Raw genomic sequence first — 21,313 nt, forward strand, 5'->3', positions numbered from 1 at the left:
CCTTAAGTTGTAATGATGTAGATAAGTTGGTAAATGATTTTCAGTCTAAAGTTTCAGATATTATTGATTCCATTGCCCCAGTTAAAATGAAGGTTGTGTCTGGTAAAAAGAAATCTCCATGGAGAAATGCACAAACAGTTAGATCGGCAAGACAACTCTGCCGTAGGGCAGAACGAAAATGGCGTAAAACTCAACTCCACGTTCATTGTGACATATATAAGGAAAGACTACGTAACTATCATCTAACACTAAAACATGCAAGAGAGGCTTTCTTTGCAGATGTCATAAACAAAAACATTAATAATGCTCGAGCTTTATTTGCAACAGTTGACAGAATCACAAACCCTCCTGTGACGTTACCGCCTGAATTCCAATGTATTGCCGCCTGCAACCAGTTTTCCAGCTTCTTTTCAGAGAAAATTCAAAAAATCAGAGGATTAATCTGTACATCCACTATAAAGTCAGTACCAATGCTGTGCCCAAACAAAACAAATACAGGAAAAATGACCCAATTTCAACTACTTAATTTTAAAACCTTAGAGGAAATTATAAGTCAACTAAGCTCCAGTTCCTGCTGTCTGGATGTTTTACCCACAAATTTCTTTAAGAACGTCCTGCCTGTTATTGCTGCTGATCTGATCCAAATAGTAAACTCATCGCTCTCATCAGGCGTTTTCCCCCAGGCTCTGAAAACAGCAGTAATCAAACCACTTATAAAAAAGAACAATCTGGACAAATCACTAATGCAGAATTACAGGCCGATCTCCAACCTCCCATTCATCAGCAAAGTTATTGAAAAAGCTGTGTGTAAACAATTAACTAGCTTCCTAACGATAACCAACCTCTTTGACTCCTTCCAGTCTGGTTTTCGTGCTCACCACAGCACGGAGACCGCCCTCATAAAAGTGTTCAATGACATCCATATAAATACAGACTGTGGGAGAACCACAGTGCTGGTTCTGTTGGACCTCAGTGCAGCTTTTGACACTGTTGACCATGACATATTACTGAATCGACTGGAGAGTTGGGTCGGACTCTCCGGTCCAGTGCTTAACTGGTTTAAATCCTACATAAAGAACAGGGATTTCTTTGTTTCAATAGAGAACTTTTCATCAAAGAGGTCAAAGGTCACATGTGGGGTACCCCAAGGTTCAATCCTAGGGCCCCTTTTATTCAATATTTATATGCTCCCACTAGCTCAGGTTACAACAGGAAATAATATTAGCTACCATAACTATGCAGATGACACACAGCTCTACATTACAATGTCACCAGGTGACCTTTGACCCCATCCAATCACTGAACAGATGCTTAGAACAGATAAATGTGTGGATGTGCCAAAACTTTCTCCAGTTGAACAGAAACAAAACTGAAGTTATTATTTTTGGACCTAAAGAGGAACGATCTAGAGTCAATGCACAGCTTCAGTTATTACAACTAAAAACCAGCGATCAGGCCCGAAACCTGGGAGTAGTGATGGACTCTGACCTGAACCTCCAGAGCCACATAAAGACAGTTACAAAGTCGGCCTTCTATCACCTGAAGAACATTTCCAGGATTAAAGGACTGATGTCTCAGCCAGATCTAGAGAAGCTCATCCATGCATTCATCTTCAGTCGTATTGATTATTGCAACAGCGTCTTCACAGGTCTGTCCAACAAATCAATCAAACAGCTGCAGCTGATCCAGAATGCTGCTGCTCGCGTTCTCACTAAAACCAGGAAGATAGAGCACATAACACCAGTTTTAAAGTCCCTCCACTGGCTCCCTGTAGCTCAAAGAATAGACTTTAAAATACTGTTGTTAGTTTATAAATCACTGAACGGCTTAGCACCACAATACATTAAAGATCTGCTGTTGTTGTATGAACCTTCCAGACCTCTCAGGTCTTCCGGTTCTGGTCTGCTCTGCATCCCCAGAACCAGAACCAAACGAGGAGAAGCAGCTTTCAGCATCTATGCACCACAAATTTGGAACAAACTTCCAGAAAACTGTAAAACAGCTGAAACACTGACTTCTTTTAAATCTCAACTAAAAACCCACCTGTTTAGAATTGTATTTGAAACATAATCAATTACAAATTTATGGATGGAACTTGACTTAATGCTTTGTTTTGATTATTGATTCTATATTGCATTGTGTTTCTGTGTTTGTAATGATGTAAAGCACTTTGAAATGTCTTGCTGCTGAAATGTGCTATACAAATAAAATTTGATTGATTGATTGATTTCACTTTTTCTTAAGTACGACTGATGGTAGAATCCAGATGTGTCTGATATAATTTTGGTACTCCTCCAGTCTGTGATGTAGAATAAAGGGTTGAGGGCATTAGACGTGAATATGACAGTGTCCTTACCAGGACACTGTCAGTGCCATGTTTCTGAACAGACCAGTTGTATCAATACCTTCATAATTCAAAAGTTATATTCAATCAACCCTGTTATAATGCTAACTTTCTACTTTCTGTTTCGTGTGTCTGGGTCGACGTTACATGTCACACACACCAATTGTTATGAGACTGTATAGGAAGTGTAACAGGTTTTTGTCCTGCAATTTCTTGAAAAAAAAAACAGCAACAACAATTTTGCACCTCCACACTTGTTTTCTTAAATCTTTAATAATAATGACAGGCTTGAAAGAAAGAGGCCCCCAAATTAAAATCTGCTCAGAACCTCCCACAAGCCTGGGCTGGATATGGATGGATGTACAGATGGATGTGTAAGGATGGATGCATTGTGAATGATTAACAAGTTATGGAAAAAATAACAATATGTGGGTGACATTTAAAAAAAACTATAAAAATAACAAAACTTTCTTGGAACTTCCAAACTCAAAAAATATCATATAATTAAGCAAAGAGGAATTAAAGAAGAAACTAGAAGACAGATAAGAGACATACATCAAGCTCCACAGAGGAATATCACTAATGATCTCCAAACACAAAACAGTTTTTTTTGGTTTTTTTTTACATAAAAGCAGTTCACCGTAAAGTCTTAGAATTGCCATAACTGGAAAGTCTTTGAAATAAGATGAAAGATGAAAAGTTTCATCTGCTGTACAAGTAAGCGGCTCAGAAGTGGCTTGTCTGTGTTCCCAACTCTGACTGTACAATCAAGTCGAGGGTTTTTCTCTGTCTGCTTTTTAAAGTGACCTTCACTCAGAGTGTGGGTGTTTCAGAGTGGGTGGGATGGCAATGTGCAGTGCTGTACGTCTGATCTTTATTTTATTTTATTTTTTTTTCCAGCTCAAATTTGTCCTGTGTGTTCAGAAAGAGAAAATGGCCTCATAACACAGATTGACTGTAATGTAACTCAGGTTCACTTCTCTGGCCTCTTTATCCCAGTCAAAACTGCAGGCGAGGAGGTAAATGTGTGAGACGAAGACAAATCTTTGATGTAAAAGGAAGATTATTGTTAGGTCTAAATACCTATTAAACAAAACACAGGAAAGACAAGAGAGTTAAATTCTTTTTGTACTCGCGAGGAGAGCAGACAGAGAGATGCTTTCAGTTACAAATCTCCAACCGCTCTGAAAACACATCTCCCGCTCCCTCTATTTTATTGCTTTTTTAGGGGACCCTCTTACACTGAGCGCTTTAACTCTCAAAGGGAGGGGAAAACAATTTATCACATTGTTGCAGCGCTAATGACATTTACTATTAGACACATGTTATCTACACTCTAAATCTTTCTGCTCCAGTCGAGTACCAGACACGGCGTCGAGTACCACAGGAGAGCAGACAGAGTTGTCTCCGCTATCTCCATGAAGGCTTCACTGCTCTCTTTCTCAAAGAGGTCACAGGAAGGAATCATAATTATTCAACACACAGAGACATTACTTAGAATAGAGGAAAAAGAGAAAAAGCATATAATTAAACATTATCTAAATGTTACTACAAAGCTACATGATACAACGAATATTTGATAATTACTAAAAATACAATTTATCCAACAATTATTAAATGTTTTCATATGCTTTTCATAATTTAAGGTCACGTTAAAGCACAATAGGCACACTCACACCCCTGCACCTCCACACGCCTTCAGACACATTAATACATCCTGTAGATCCGCTTTTAGCGTCTGAATTAAATGTGCATTCTGGTGTTTTTGCAATTTAGAAAACAGTGCTTATGTATTTATGTGTTTCAAAAGACACAAAGGCAAAGCCATTATTTATTCAGATTAGCCATAGTGCTATAATTTTATTCCACTTGGAGCTTGGAGTGCAGATTTGTGGCTCTGCAAAGTGACCTCAGGTTTAATTCCTCCTGCTCTGCACACAGATATTTCACTTCCTACCTGGAAGCTCAGCTGCTCCAGGGCAGGTCAGTAGAGTGAGAGACAAAGATTTAAACTGAACTAAGATGCACTCTGTGGAAACATCTGTGCTTTCTGCCTGCCTTAGTTTTGGTGAGACCATTAATATTAATGGTATTGAGCTGTAAACATTTCCGTCCAGGTTTGTAAAAATGAAGACATACAAAACAAAAAACCAAAGCATGTGTTAATCAAAACATTTTAGTAAAAGAAGCATCTAAAAAGAAACATTACTGTTCCTTTCTTTGCAGACGACAGGCAGATTATTTGCAATTATCATACAAATATTGGAAGATTTTTGGCTTATTAATGTAAAAAATTATGCATATATATTTTAACACGTGCATAGAGTTTCCTGTTTCCTGCCTCTCCACTGTGTACCTTTAAAGCTTTATTAGTCGATGAACAGTGTATGGCAAACCTTTTAATAAATGTACACAAGAAGTATTGAGAATAACAAAGCTGGCATTCTTCATATATTATCATTTTTTGTTCTTTAAGAATTATATGGATCTGCATTTAACATTTCAATATTCAAAATGTGTATTTAGTGAGACTGGGAAGCCAACTACAGCTGAAAGGAGCATAGCTTTATCATTTATTTCCTCACATATGTCTGATGTTGATGAAGTGCTGAGTTAAAATTAGCTTTTTTTTCTATGTTTTGATCTGAGTCATTGATGATTTGATCGTCAGTGGAGTTCCGGTTGTGGAAACTGTCATTCTTTTATTTTTGTAACTCAGCGCATTGCTTTGAATGTCGTAAAATTTATCAAATGACGTTTCAGCTGCTCTCTTCTTGACAGTGGGGATGTGTAAGCACAACGAGCAAAACAACTGTGGAAAAACAGTGCAGCTGTCAATATGGTTTTTATGTCAACATTAGCTTTATTGCAAAAGGTGAAAAACATTAAGATTGTTATGCAACAGCCAGATTGACAAAATAATCTATAATACAGATTTGCAAACTGTGCACCTGAAAATGTATGATTTTTTTTAAACTTCCAGCAAAAATAATAATAAAAATAATAATTAAAAAAGTGAGGGATTTTGATGATTTAAAAATGCTTTGGATATTCCTTACTAGCAATTCTCCCTACTTTGCATATGCAGCTTCAGCAACTTGAAGCTACAAAATATATATTTATTATAATAGAGAGAACTGGGCTTCTCTCTAGGATGTTAGTTGGTTATATATTGGATATGCATTAAAACATGGATGTAAAAATTCAAAACCATCATTCTAATTGTAATAGTTTTAGGGTTAATTGAATATTTATGGCAGCCCATGGAGCCCTCCTCCATGGGCTGCCACCTTATCGTGGTGGAGGGGTTTGAGTGCCCCAATGATCCTAGGAGCTATGCTGTCTGGGGCTTCATGCCCCTGGTAGGGTCACCCAAGGCAGACAGGTCCTAGGTGAGGGACCAGACAAAGTGCAGCCCGAAGACCCCAATGATGAAGGAAAACCTTGGACTTGGTGTTCCCTCGCCCGGACGCGGGTCACCGGGGCCCCACTCTGGAGCCAGGCCTGGAGGGGGGGCACGATGGCGAGCGTCTGGTGGCCGGGCTTTTACCCATGGAGCCCGGCCGGGCTCAGCCCGAAGAGGAAACATGGGCCCCCCCACCCGTGCGAGGGGCCAAAGGGGTCGGGTGCACTGTGTGATGGGTGGCGGCCAAGGGAGGGGACCCTGGCGGTCCGATCCTCGGTTGCAGAAACTGGCTCTTGGGACGTGGAATGTCACCTCTCTGGTGGGGAAGGAGCCGGAGCTAGTGCGTGAGGTCGAGAGGTTCCGGCTAGAAATAGTCGGTCTCACCTCGACGCATGGCTCTGGTTCTGGAACCAGTCTCCTTGAGAGGGGCTGGACATACTTCCACTCTGGAGTTGCCCAGGGAGAGAGACGTCGGGCAGGAGTGGGCATACTTGTTGCTCCCCATCTCGGCGCCTGTACGTTGGGGTTTACCCCGGTGAACGAGAGGGTAGGATCCCTCCGCCTACGGGTGGGGGGACGGGTTCTGACTGTCGTTTGTGCTTACGGGCCGAACGACAGTTCAGATTACCCACCCTTTTTGGAGTCCTTAGAGGGGGTACTGGAGAGTGCTCCTCCTGGGGACTCCCTTGTTCTGCTGGGGGACTTCAACGCTCACGTGGGCAACGACAGTGAGACCTGGAGGGGCGTGGTTGGGAGGAACGGCCCACCCGACCTGAACTCGAGCGGTGTTCTGTTGCTGGACTTCTGTGCTCGCCATGGATTGTCCATAACGAACACCATGTTCAAGCATAAGGGTGTCCATATGTGCACTTGGCACCAGGACACCCTAGGCCGCAGTTCGATGATCGACTTTGTCATCGTTTCATCGGATCTGCGGCCGTATGTCTTGGACACTCGGGTGAAGAGAGGTGCGGAGCTGTCCACTGACCACTACCTGGTGGTGAGTTGGCTCCGGTGGCGGGGGCGAAAGCCGGTCAGACCTGGCAGGCCCAAACGTGTTGTGAGGGTCTGCTGGGAACGTCTGGCGGAATCCCCTGTGAGACGGAGCTTTAACTCCCATCTCCGGCAAAACTTCGAACACGTCCCGGGGGAGGTGGGGGACATGGAGTCTGAGTGGACCGTGTTCCGTGCCTCCATTGTCGAGGCGGCCGATCGGAGCTGTGGCCGCAAGGTTGTCGGTGCCTGTCGCGGCGGCAACCCTCGAACCCGTTGGTGGACACCTTCGGTGAGGGATGCCGTCAGGCTGAAGAAGGAGTCCTATCGAGCCTTTTTGGCCTGTGGGACTCCGGAAGCAGCTGATGGGTACCGGCGGGCGAAGCGGCATGCGGCTCGGGCGGTTGCTGAGGCAAAAACTCGGGTGTGGGAGGAGTTTGGAGAGGCCATGGAGAAAGACTTCCGCACGGCTTCGAGGCGATTCTGGTCCACCATCCGGCGTCTCAGGGGGGGGAAGCGGTGCAGCACCAACACTGTTTATAGTGGGGATGGTGTGCTGCTGACCTCTACTCGGGACGTTGTGGGCCGGTGGGCAGAGTACTTCGAAGACCTCCTCAATCCCACCAACATGCCTTCCACTGAGGAAGCGGAGCCTGGGGACTCTGGGTTGGGCTCTCCAATCTCTGGGGGCGAGGTCGCCGAGGTGGTTAAAAAGCTCCGCGGTGGCAAGGCCCCGGGGGTGGATGAGATCCGCCCGGAGTTCCTTAAGGCTCTGGATGTTGTAGGGTTGTGTTGGTTGACGCGACTCTGCAATATCGCATGGACATCGGGGGCAGTTCCCCTGGATTGGCAGACTGGGGTGGTGGTCCCCCTGTTCAAAAAGGGGGACCGGAGGGTGTGCTCCAATTATAGAGGGGTCACACTCTTAAGCCTCCCTGGCAAGGTCTATTCAGGGGTCCTGGAGAGGAGGGTCCGTCGGATAGTCGAACCTCGGATTCAGGAAGAGCAGTGTGGTTTTCGTCCTGGTCGTGGAACACTGGACCAGCTCTACACCCTCAGCAGGGTCCTGGAGGGTGCATGGGAGTTCGCCCAACCAGTCTACATGTGTTTTGTGGACTTGGAGAAGGCGTTCGACCGTGTCCCTCGGGGAGCCCTGTGGGGGGTTCTCCGGGAGTATGGGGTACCGGGCCCTTTGATACGGGCTGTCAGGTCCCTGTATGACCGGTGTCAGAGTCTGGTCCGCATTGCCGGCAGTAAGTCGGGCTCGTTTCCGGTGAGAGTTGGACTCCGCCAGGGCTGCCCTTTGTCACCGATTCTGTTCATCACTTTCATGGACAGAATTTCTAGGCGCAGCCAAGGTGTTGAGGGGATCCGATTTGGTGGCCTCAGGATCTCATCTCTGCTTTTCGCAGACGATGTGGTCCTTTTGGCTTCATCAGATCGTGATCTGCAGCTCTCGCTGGATCGGTTCGCAGCCGAGTGTGAAGCGGCCGGGATGGGGATCAGTGCCTCCAAATCCGAGGCCATGGTCTTGAGCCGGAAAAGGGTAGAGTGCCTTCTCCGGGTCAGGGGGGGTGTCCTGCCCCAAGTGGAGGAGTTTAAGTATCTCGGGATCTTGTTCACGAATGGGGGAAGAAGGGAGCGGGAGATTGACAGGCGGATTGGCGCAGCGTCTGCTGTCAAGCGGGCGCTGTACCGGTCCGTCGTGGTGAAGAGAGAGCTGAGCCAAAAAGCGAAGCTCTCGATTTACCGGTCGATCTACGTTCCCACCCTCATCTATGGTCATGAGCTTTGGGTCATGACCGAAAGAACGAGATCGCGGATACAAGCGGCCGAAATGGGTTTTCTCCGTAGGGTGGCTGGGCTCTCCCTTAGAGATAGGGTGAGAAGCTCAGTCATCCGGGAGGGACTCAGAGTAGAGCCGCTGCTCCTTCACATCGAGAGGAGCCAGTTGAGGTGGCTTGGGCATCTGGTCAGGATGCCTCCTGGACGCCTCCCTGGTGAGGTGTTCCGGGCACGTCCCACCGGGAGGAGGCCCGGGGAAGACCCAGGACACGCTGGAGGGACTATGTCTCTCGGCTGGCCTGGGAACGCCTCGGGATTCCCCCGGAGGAGCTGGAAGAAGTGGCTGGGGAGAGGGAAGTCTGGGCCTCCCTTCTGAAGCTGCTACCCCCGCGACCCGACCTCGGATAAGCGGAAGAAGATGGATGGATGGATGGATGGATGAATATTTATGTCTTAACTTAATTGGTTAAGTAATTACTTAATTACTTAACCAATTAAGTAATTGGTTACTTAAATGACCAATTTAAGTAATAAATTGGTCATTGGAAAAATAAAATAAGTAGTAAAAAAAAAAAACTCTAGTAAGGTTAACTTTACTTTGATGCAAAGACAAGCCATGTTTCACTTTGACAACTGTGGTTACGCTTCTGCAGCGCGTGCATCCAGTCACTGCAGAGAGAATCAAGCAGAAGCAGCAACATGTTTTCTTAACACATGCTGTTTTGTGGGTTCAAATGTGTCTGTGTGAGGGATAGTACCAGAGTGTGCTTCCTTTGAACAAGCTTCTGACAGGTAAAGAAAGATACGCACCCACACACAGCAGTAGGGTTTAGAGGCAGGATTAATTGGAGAGTTCCCTCATGTGCTGTTGAGTGTGTGTTGGGAACCATCCCAGCTGTAGTTAAGGAGCCTCTGGGAGCTTTTTCATCTGGAACGCAGTGAAACAAACAGCCACCACAAACAAGTTAGGCCTGTTGGAAACAAACCGAGATGCACCGTCGGTGGTACGTGCAAAATATCTGACGTTATTTCTGAGGGAAAGCAAACATCTTCCCAGCAACTTCCCTGACACAAACTGGAAAGTCAAGATTGTGCACAGGAGTTTAGCATCAGATCTCTATAAAGTAATTTATGGAATAAACCTTTCTTTAAAACCTTCAAACTTTCTGACATGAAGAAAACTTCTCTCTTACTGTGTTTTTTGGCGCTTGAATAAGTTAAATGGTAGAATTTTCTTTACTTTTGAAATCAGCTTTACTAAAAATACCTTTGAATAAATCACACAAAAACTTTACAAAATGCTTTAGATTGTTACAAGAGATCATAAGAAGTTTTTTCTCTTCTTTAGATCCAGCTCTCGGGGCATTTAATCTGACTGCTCTTATCTTGCCCTTCCCAAACTGCAATAATGAAAAGAAATGGTAGATATGGTCTGCAAAACCTGCTGATAGAGAGATGTAAATACCCAGAATGCGTAATTGAAATGTAACCCTTTTTTAGTGTAGTAGATGGCGGTGAAAAAGGAGAATCAGTTGGGAGAGAGTGATGGAGGGGCACGCAGGAGGCAGAAGGCTACAGTTGCCAGGGGCAATGCTGGGGGCTTTCCTTAAGGGCTCAGTGCGTGGTACCAGCAGTCACCTGCCGTCTATCACCTGTGTGTTTGCGTGCGCACGCTAAAGCGAGCTGGTCGAGTTCTGCCTGTCATAATGCTTTAATCCTGACTGACATTTATCCAATGGGGGCTTGGCTCATTCATCCATCCATCACGTTCTATCCCCCCTTCTCCATCCTTGCTCTAGGCTTTATGTCCGTCCCTCCCTCTCTGCTTGTTGCAACAGACAGACAGTTATGAAATAACTCTGCATACCAAGTGCTATCTCACCATGGAGCACACCGGTTCCATGGTGAGGAGGAGGGGAGCAGATCTGTGTCCTCTAACTCTCAAATTATGGGCAATAATATATTTTTTAAAAACGGTTTGTGAATAAAAACGTAGGTCTGATGTTGACGTTAGAAAAACTGTTTCTATTTATATTTTTATAATTGTCCTTGCAATAGCGAGACAAAACCTGCCTCGCCCCTAAACACAGAAATGCTTCGGCTGCAGAGAAACTTCTGACTTTAACTTCATCATTCTGCTAAAGGCCCGGTTCACTACAGGCAGCTTGAGTCGGTCCACTGACAGATATAAAGAATATCTGTCTTTATATCAGACATCCTGATATAAGACACGGTACTGTGATTGTCACCGCGAGTCGCAACGCAGCTCAAAGCCCCGGTACCACCTGGTACCACCTGGTACCACCCGGTACCACCTGCTGACTGTTTGCTCTGATTCTCCTTAACGTTTCTACCAGGCGGATTAAAGCCGCTGCTGACGGGATCTGGGCTGGAGGTTCGCGGCTGTAAATAGAAGTTATTGCAGAACCTCAAGTGTTAAAGGAAGATTTGGCCCAGAGCATTTAGAGTTCACTAAATAAACATCAGAGAAAAAACTGTAGCAATAATTAGAACCACAGCAAAAAGCCAAACATGCCACAATGAAATGAACCAAAATGTCTCCAAAGCATCGGGGGACTGACATAGGGGCCACCGGGGGATTCCAGGTAGATTCCAGGTAGATTCCAGAGATGCGCATCTTAGCAGCTCTTCATGCAGGGCCAGACCAAGGTAATATGGGGCCTTAGACAGAACCACCCGGCCCCCGAAACTTTTCCTACTAAGAACCTCAGCATCGCTAACATGTTTAAATATCGATAAGGTGAATCTGTGAGAGGGAGACCAGGTTTATTGGCCGAGTTTAAAATCAATCACTGATTATTGGTTATTTGCTGTGATGTATTTGTGAACAAACCCAACTCAAACACAAAGATTACACCATATTGTAGCCATGGTAACACAACAATCAAACTATCAAGATGATTCTTGAAACTTTAACAAAGTAAACTTCCTTAATAAATCCTAAATGTACTTTATTTGTCTCAGCTGAATGCATTAAGTAAAATTTAATAACATTGTCATTCTCTATAAATGAATGCTACAGGTTTAAATTTATGGTCTGTCTTACAATTAGGATCATGATTCATGATTAGTATGGGTTGTTGCTATGTTGTTGTTTGGTGTTTTAAGATCTTGTTCTATGTGCCCTTTTTCAACTTTGAGCTCCTGCCCCTCCAAAGGTCTCTGCACGGCCCTGCACACACTGATGAGGGAATTTAGCTTAAATAGCTACATGCCACTCATTCTACCCACTGGTATCAAAGCAGAGCAATTAAAAAAAAAAAGTTTAAATGTGCTTACATCTGTTTTCTCCATGTTGGATGACGCATGGATTAATATAGTGCCACCACTTTTCACCTGTTGCTGCACCAGGGAAACAACAGGCCACACTTTTCCTTTGCTTACAAGAAACACCAATAGAGTTGTTTGGAAGTTTGAGTGCATCTCAGTATATCAAAAATGTATTTCAGTATTTCAGATTATAGTGTTAAAACTCAATTGCCTTATAGATCCTCACAGAATTATATATTTCAAGTGTTTTAACAACAAAGTAACAAAAAAAGGATTTCTAATACAGAAATATCAACCTGGTTCATCATCTTCTTAGCAATCCTCCTTTTATCTTTGGAGTTTAGGTCAGGCATGTGTGCTGGCCACCCAAGCATAGCGATACAGTCATTAAAACAGGTAGTGGTTCTTTTGGCAGTGTGTGCACGTACCAAATCTCTTCATGGAGGGAATCATGAATGTCTTGGCATATCTCTGCACTGACTTTTAGACTTAATAGATGCCTGACTATCTGTTGCAAAAACATGAAGTCATGAATCTTCCCTCTGCATGATTAGGTTGTAAGATAAGATTTATGTGTTAAAATCACATTCAGTTGGTTCATGTAATTTTAAAATCATCAGAAAATCTGAATTTTGGATGTTTGTCATTGGGGTAAGCCCATAGCCATCAAAGTACACCACTGAAATATGAAGATAACACTGTTTTGAAGTGTTTGACCTCCACTTTGCAGTATGATTTATTATTTTTGCAGCAGTAGGATTATTTGTTGCTACTCTGTGTTAAATTAAACCAAGTAGCTCATTTTACATTTTATTTGATTTCCATGTAAATTTTACTCAAGCTTACCATATTGGGAGAATCTCATAGCGGCCCATGCTTTACTCCGACTCTGATGTTAGTAGTCTCTCTGTGTATTAGCATGTGTGTTCACCTGTGAAGTTACTGAGATTGATGCTGCACAAGATTCTTTCATCTCTATGGCAAACTAGTTATGATCGCTGCATACATGCTGCCACACATGTCTGGGTGAGCATGGTAGTAAGTGACACTATGCTGCTCGTGTTCCTCTGCGTGTGTGTGCGTGTGTGTGTGTGTGTGTGTGTGGAACAGCATGACAGATGAAACGAAAGATTCTTTCATTAGTTGTGTTTGAAGCTCAGTGGGGTCACAGCAATACCAGACATTTAATTACAGCAGACCGAATGGCTCCCCCTGCCTGAAACACACATTCACACACCCGCTGACGCAGACACACACAGACACATGGGGAGGTCTTTCATGGAAGATGCTTCCAAAAGGTAATAATATAAACCACTCAGCAGGAGAAATAACCCCGAACTCTCCCCGCCTTTCTCCCCTTCCTCTCTTGGCCTTTTCCAACCTCGCTGCCTCGCTTTGACTCTAAGTATAGCTGCGGTAATGGTGATGGATGCAGATGGAGCAAGCAGGTCTTAAATGTCAGACTCAAATGAAAACTGCTGTTCCATTGAGACAAAAGCAGCTGGACACATCTAGTGTTATTTAACACTCACACAGATCCATGCCCCTGAAGTGACAGATAAACTCTGCTCCCTGCACACGGTGGGATTCTAGAAACAGGGAGAAATGTGTCTTTTGTTCAAATCTAACTGTAAATATTAATGGATGCGGTTTTTATGCTTACTTTGTAAAACAATAAATTTAGTCATTTAAATTAAAGACCCAGGGGGGGATTTACAAAGCAAAACCATTTTCTCCATTTATTGCAGCTGTTGCAATAGATCTGTGCATCCGTTGCTTTCCCCCTATTTTTCAGTTTGGTTTTCATCTGCTGCTCAGTTGAGCTTTAATACGTCTGGATATTTTCACTCAGTGTAGATCTTTGATCTGTGTTGTGGTGTTTGGTGTTCTGTTTGCTGTACACTTGCTACTGCCTCAACCCAACCCCATAACATATCGCTGGTACTCTAACCATCATTTTTTACAACATTATTTGCAAGTCAGAGGTCTAGCCAGTCACCTTTTTCCATTTCCTCCATCGGTTTTCAGCAGATGTACTTTTTCGCAAATTTATAGTAATACAATGCAATTTTGCACAATTTAGACCTACAAAGCTCTATAATTTAAGTAGATTTTCTTCCTCATTATAAGCAAAATACTTCATTTGAGGTTTAGCAATCCACAGAAAGATATTATTTGCTCAATAGAGTAATTTCAGAAGCAGGTCTGTGTCTTACTTGAGGCGTTTCAAATTTGTGAACATATTATAACCATGACATAGGGAGAAATTTGTTTTATGTAATGCTCAAAAATAACTGAAATGCAAAACTAGATTTCGCAGTGTGTTGTGATATACCAACACACTGCAACGCTAATTATTCATGCTGATGATGTTGCCTTGACAGATGTCTTTGATGTTTTCATAAACGTTTTCCTGGAGTACAGTGTTTTAGTGGCAACATAAGTTAAAACTCACTATAACCTCAACAAAACACAGTTGTGGTAACGCAATATAAGCAAAATCTGTTTTAAAAAAAGTGTCGTATTTGCTGTTTTGGGGGTAATGAAACCTTAATATTCAACATGAAGCATTACATTTCCACATATGTTTGATAAATCTTTCCAAATCAGTTTTCAAGCACATGGATTAAGAGCACCCAGCTACTCAGAAATGTGTCACGTTTTAATGTAAAGGAATTATGAATTGGCATCTTAAGACTTTTGTAGCAGGAACACATTTCATGTTGTTGATTCCACGAGAAGAAAGGACGAGTTTGGAGGAGCTGTTGTAGCATCGTTGTGTTAACATTCAACAGGGTTGTTGAGTACATTTCCCAAACTTGTCAGTTTGCGGGGCATTTTTAAATGAAATGAAAGCAGACCAGCCTCGTGATTAAAACGCCTCCATTCATCTGAATCCCCACTGAGGCGACACATCTGAACGAGTCGTTCTCTACAAAACAAGGGCAGAAATTCTTTAGCTGTTTTGTCTCTTAGGGTTTTGAGGCAGTGATGAATTACTCAAAGTATGGCTGTGGCTGAGTCTGTCTCTTTAGTGAGTCAGCACTGCGAGTTCATACACAGTGTCTGTGTGTAGGATTTTCTTTTTTATCAATGGGGAAAACTGTTTCCTTTACAAGTATTATATGAGACAAAAGATTTTAAATAGAGATGCACCGATCAGAATTTTGTGTTTAACTTCCGGTCTCTAATCTTTTAGAGAGGATTGACCTTGGGCGATTCAGATTTCTCTTTAACCCCTTCAGAGGTCTTAGAGCAGTCGGGCAGTTGGGGAAAAGGGGTTGAGAGTTGTCCCGTCAGACCGTCAGTTCCTGAAACCACATAACTCAAAAAATGTCACAGTAAAAGTTGATTTCATTTTAGTGATTAGCACAGTTAGCATGACTAAAAGAGAAGCATTTGCAGAGCGTTTATCCTTGCTTGTGAGATTTCCTAAACAATGCAAACATTTCAAAATGCACCAACATGTTCAATTAAGATAAAGAAGTTTAAAGCTCGGACGGATAAAACACAAACAAATTTGCTGTAGTGAATTCAGTCTTCATTGTATCTAGTATAGTTGGATTTAGGCCAATGCAGCATCCCCAGTTAAGAGCCGACATTATTCAGTATAAAATACAGTTTCCTTTTAAACAGATTCTGACTTAAATCACTTCTATTTAGACAGTTCACCAGCAAACAAAAATAGCTATTTTTGAGTCATTTTTGTTCAGGAACAACTCCCACACTGAAGAGTGTTTTTGGTAGTGTGAATTGTTGGTTCTTCTTCTTGGTAGCGGTGTAAAGACTGGATTTCTGAATATTGATCACAGTGGCTTTGGGCAATACAGACTTAAAAAACGATTTTAAAAAATACTTTACAGATAACTGTATGGCTTTGACTGCATGACAGTCATAATCCCCACAAACACAAATACTAAAACTCTTCTTTAAGAAGTGTGATTTGTATCACTAAGCTGCATATTTTCTAAATTTATTGATATTTATTGATGCTTTTATTGAGTAAACAGTGGAGAAAATAGTGAAACTAGTAATCCAATGTGGAGAGATTTGGGTGGTTAACATCGTTAATTGGAATTTATCGTGATAACAATGAGTCAAAATTCTTATCCTGATATGAAATTTATCACAATAAATGACAAACGATGAGATAAATGCCCACCCATTGTTCACACACACAAATTGCTGTAAATATGATTCACATAATGTGATGTTGATGCAGATTTAAAGTTGCATAAGTAAGCAAGTAACACAGACATAAAATAGATTAGCGGTGGGCAACTATGATTAAGTAGCGCTGTGAAACGTGACATCCCCGTCCCTCCCCCTCTCCCCGGGTTTGTGTGAGTGGAGGGAGTGTAAAAGAGTGAGAAAAGGAGGAGTGGGACCTCTCCATCACTCCGAGTCTGACCTTCCAAAGAGTCATGCATCAGCATGACTCATACAGAGTACAGAACTAATGCCTCTATATATTATCTGAATTTGCTGCATTATCATTACACCTCTCGCTCTTGCCCTCACACTCCTTTTCCCCGCGCCGCATGCACACGACACGCGACGAGGAGTCGACCGGGAGACTCGCTGGTGCTCCTCCGGATGGGAAAAGCGTTGATGAACTGCTCACCCGCGGCATCTTGGAGGCTGAAAAACGGTCTGAAGAAGAATGGTGACACCGTGACACAAAGGGAGCGAGAGTTTAGCCTTATGAGAAGCTGCTCTGCCCGCGTCTTGTATTGTGTGTGCGAGAGGGAGCACAGGAGATAACACAGAGACTTCCTGTACAAGAGCAAGGTCAACACATTCACGCCACGGCTGACACGCACTAATGCATTCGCACCGTGTCGGCAATCGGGAGCACAATAGAAGAAGAGGAGAGAGGAAGGACTGCAGCAGACGAGGGAGATAAGAGCAAAATGTCACCATTATTTTGAGTTTCAACATTATTCCTTCTGAATGATACAGGCATATCCGCTTAGTATTTTGACCAATTTCAACACCATCACTTCTGAGTTAGTCCTGAAACAAGATGTTGTTAAATCTTTAGCTTTAACTTTTATTTTTGTTTTTGTTTTGTTTGGGGGGCGTTTCTATCCCAAAGAATTACAGTTTCAAGCCTTTTTGTTGCCCACTTGATTGATGTCCCTGAGGTTATAGTGCTGGTCCGAGGTAGATTGAGGTCCTTGACTGGAAGCCACACTGTTGACTGAGGTGTGTGTGTGGTTTGTGTCTGCAGGGCAGGATCGCAGTGAGGCAGCTCTCATCAGGCGTTTTAAGGGCGATGGCGTCCGCTACAAGGCCAAACTCATCGGCCTGGACGAGGTCACCGCCGCCCGCGGAGACAAGCTCTGCCAGGACTCAATGATGAAACTCAAGGTAAGAACACCCTCCCCTCTCCTTTTATTTTTCTGCTGTTGCAAACAAACAGAGATTTGCGTGGACACAATCTGGAAACTTTAAATTTGCATGATAATTTAAAATAACAGCAAAAAAAAAAAGAAGAACGTGGAGAAACAACGCGGCAAGCATCGCCTCAGGCCGGATGAAGTTCCTGCTCTCTCAAAACCTACAAACATCAGTGGCTGTTCATTTTTTTTGGTCCATAAAGAGTTCATCTTCATGCATATTCTAGTGTTGAACATTTAAATATGCATGTTTAATACATCACAGCGTAAGTGCGCTTTCCTATATAGCCATGCATGCAGGGTTTGTCTGCCCCCCCCCCCCCCCATATGCAAATTTCCAGGGTAGAAAAGTTCAAGTACAAAGATAGGAGGGAAAAAAATGTGCATGCTTTAATTTATAGGCATGATGATGATGGGTGCAGGAGGAAGTGAGGAGGTTAGCCATATGGATGAGAAGGGGATTGCGGTGAATGTCTCATTTGGCAGGACAGGAACAATTAGAGGGGGAGTTAGACAGATGGGGCAGTTAACAAAGAAGAGAAGTCATACAGGAAGAGGGATCATTTAGATGATGGGTAGGAGACAGGTGAGTGAAGATGACAGCAGATTGGCCATTTTATTATAATTCATGGAAAAAAAGGAGCGCCGTTTATAAAAAAAAAAAAAATTGATTGACTTTTGCAACATGAAGAAACTCGTGCTAAAAACAGCCGCATTTTTTCAACAAATCTTTGCTTTTTCTTTTTCTTCCTGCGGATTTTTGTCAAAGATATAAGGCGAGGAGCAGCTCGTTCATTATTAATTATCCCTAAGTCATGCTGCCAGTGGAAATTAAATAGAGAAAATTACATTTGTGTTTTGTTTTGTGTGGAGTGAAAACTCCACCCAGTGGAGACCTATAAGGGTGAGAAGCGGACAGACAGCTCATTGATCAAACGGGATCCCTCCTTCTCATTTATTCCGACAGAAAATCCATCAACTCTTTTACTCTCGTCTCTCCACCTCTTATTTCACGTGGCTCCTCCTGCGCCTCGTTCAACTGCTCTGGTTCTCTGTTCTTGTTCCACCCTTTTCTTCTCCTCTTTTTGTGATTAAACAATGCAAATCAACATGAAAGTAATGCCCGTTCTAATACTGGGCCCTGACTTTCTTCCGTTTTTCAGAACTTGCGTCGTGATAGAACGTTTTCCATCTTGATATTGTTTGACTGCTCTAAAAGATGTGTATCATGTGCATAATAAGGCTTCCAGTGTTTAAAAAAATAATCTTTTGAGCCAGTTTGATAATTGAAATCTGAAGAACGATAAAGGCTGTTGAGCTCTTCAAAACCTTGTTAAACTAACATGAGAAAGACTGTAGGATTTTTAACATACATATCAACCATGTGTATGAACAGTAAGTATTATTTTTGACTTAAACAACTGAAAGTCTTCCAGAAGAGTTGTTTTGACTTCATTTCTGGCATCTACATAGACACCAGTGAATCATATCCAGCCCAGAGGTTCATAGGGCGCAAACCACTCATTAATCTATGTAGTCAGATGTCACAAACTGTTCTGGACCAAGACTCTCAGGAAATCAGACCTTCAATGTACAAAAATAGTAGGTCTGCAAAAAATGCTGCATCCAGAGTTGACCTTCAATACGGCAACTGGGAAATGTTAGCACCAAACAAACAAATAATCAGCAGAATAAAGATGCAACTTCACCTAAAGGACGTCATAAGATGCTCGACGAACAACATAGTGGGCTTTTGATATCATTGACATCACTCTGAAATATAGACACGCAGGGCGTGCATTGGAAAATTTAAATGAAGAAATAACAAATCAAACATTTGATTAATCGATAAAATCGACTTATTTGGAAGTGTTTATCTAGAGACGATCCATTGTAGGAGTTGTAACTGAATGCACCTTAGAAGCGTAGCTGTTGGAGAAAATCCCTCTGTAGAAACCTCCATGGTATTTAGGGCTGGTTGAATGGATTTGGACTTCAACCTATTTCTCTGTGCACCAGTGTTTTACTTTTGGCTTAACATTATTTTAAGTGAGTAATTAAGTGTCATTTGTCTTATTGCGGTTGTGAAATGCTAACTTTGGTTTGGTCTGCCTTTCTCTTTCAATTTTTATTTTTTTTACTTGGCCTTTATGTAAACAGGATAAATCTCATTAGAAAAATCTATTTTCTATGTCAGGAGAGAATTATTCAAATATTAAATAAAATCACAAAGGTCATGTAGAAAACAACAGTTCGAGTTCATATTAAGGTGCATTGTGAAAATGTGGCAGACTTTAGTGGTAGCTGGAAGACTTCTCTACTTTTGGTGCCACTTTTAAAACTGCTTAGTGGAACGAAGAGCTCATGCACAGACGTTGTGCATACTTGTATATTTAATATGGCTCTATACATTTAGTACAGATGTGTGCTGAACTGAAAGACCTGTACCGTCACACCGCTAATATTGACACATTTAAATTTGTGCTAAGTTATTGTTCGCATTCAAGCTTAGGAATATGTCAGTGGACCTAAACAAGACAACGCAAGACATCCTTTGCAGGTTATAGAAATATGCGCAAATTTTCATCAGTAATTCAACATGTGTGCATGACTTAAAATTAAATGTTGCATTCAGTTAAGGGGGGTGGGTGGCGTTTGAATTAAACAATTCCAAGATGACACAAATGAGGAATATTTGTTTTTCTTTGCTGAATAAATCAAACACGCAAGAAACCATTTTAAGCTTTGCTTAAAACTATGTTAAAAACATTTTTTATGACAAGTGTATTTGTAATATCTTCAAATGGAGAGTTAGTATACATAGCAGACGTTTTGGGACATTTCAAAAAAATTTTCTTTGGATGATCACTGCGACTTGGAGGCACCAAAGATGCTCTACTGCTGCTCAAAAGTTGCAGTACTGACCGAAAAACCTATCTTAGGTCAGACAAGACTACACTCTGAATCCCTCACCTCACCTTGCCAAATGTTTGAAATACATCCACCAGCAGGGAAGGCCAGCTGTTACTTTCTGATTCGTTTTGTTAATTATTATTTCACCACTTGGGAGCAGTTGTAGACTATATATAAACTTATATAATCTTTCTTCTCTAGATCATCATTAAGAAAAGAGACATGGGGAATATGACATCATGGCAAAAGTAACTTATTTGGTTCAGCACAGTAGCAAACTGTACATTTTGTACACTGTTGTGCTTCTTGGCCAAGTCTCCCTCGAAAAGAGACTTTATCTTAAGGGGCTTTATGATAAAATAATGGTTAACTAAAAAATATATTCTATAACATTCTAATTTATTCAAACAGAATAAATTATACAACCCAATACCTGTCACATCTATACCAAATAGATGTGACAGGACTTGATGTTTAGCAGCATAATCTTCTGCTAAACGTGTTGGTAAAATGTCTGTTTGTGGCTGTAAATGGTCTCATCCTAAACTGATGCCACCGTGTGTGGCTTGTTACCAATACTGAGGGGTAATCCACCAAGAGAACAATCTTTTACTCAGAGACTCTGCTTAATGTGCATTCCCTTTCCACTCTTCATGTATTTCATTTCTGTTCCTAATGCGATTGTTTTGCATCGTGTGTGTGTGTCTCATCCGCAGGGTATAGCGGCTGCAGCGCGGTCTAAAGGAGAACACAAGCAGAAGGTGTTTCTAACCGTTTCCTTTGGAGGGATCAAGATCTTTGATGAGAAGACGGGGGTAAGCTCTGAAGGAGACGTGGGTCTGTTTATATGTGTGAGCACCACCGCGCGCAGCCCTGCTGTGTGTGCATGTATTTCTGTTTCTTCTGTTAATGAGGCCTCTCCATGAAAGGGAGTGGCCCCTGGGGAAATCAGGAGGCCCAAATTGAAACCCTGAGAACAAGGCTGTAGTAGATGAGAGAACATGGCTATCCCATTGTATGCCTTTTTGCAAACAGCGACAACACTGGTTTCATATTGTGCTCCAGGATTATGCGTATTCCATCTTACTTGGCTGTTTTCCTGGCTGACCAATGGGATCTGTCCTGACTTCATCATATGTTTTATTTCAGCACTTCCAATAACGAGGCATGGAGCCCAGT

The 21,313-nt window shown here is 42.5% G+C and overlaps 1 protein-coding gene and 1 long non-coding RNA gene across 12 annotated transcripts in view; one reads left to right on the forward strand and one right to left on the reverse strand.

Annotated features, from left to right (window-relative positions):
* The window catches only part of dab1a (DAB adaptor protein 1a), a 260,379-nt gene that overhangs the window by 199,609 nt on the left and 39,457 nt on the right, over positions 1 to 21,313 (forward strand). For all 11 annotated transcript variants that reach the window (XM_028028174.1, XM_028028175.1, XM_028028176.1 and 8 more), the window contains 2 exons: positions 17,053 to 17,192; positions 20,851 to 20,949. In XM_028028174.1, coding sequence (XP_027883975.1) covers positions 17,053 to 17,192; positions 20,851 to 20,949 — 239 coding nt within the window. The remainder of the gene's footprint in view (positions 1 to 17,052; positions 17,193 to 20,850; positions 20,950 to 21,313) is intronic.
* Positions 10,497 to 10,983, reverse strand: LOC114151160 (uncharacterized). Its single transcript, XR_003596891.1, has 2 exons — positions 10,844 to 10,983; positions 10,497 to 10,813 (listed from the first exon to the last, which is right to left on the reverse strand). It is a non-coding gene; the product is annotated as an uncharacterized LOC114151160 (long non-coding RNA).

Source organism: Xiphophorus couchianus, chromosome 9 (genome assembly GCF_001444195.1).
Source record: "Xiphophorus couchianus chromosome 9, X_couchianus-1.0, whole genome shotgun sequence".
Lineage (NCBI taxonomy): Eukaryota > Metazoa > Chordata > Actinopteri > Cyprinodontiformes > Poeciliidae > Xiphophorus > Xiphophorus couchianus.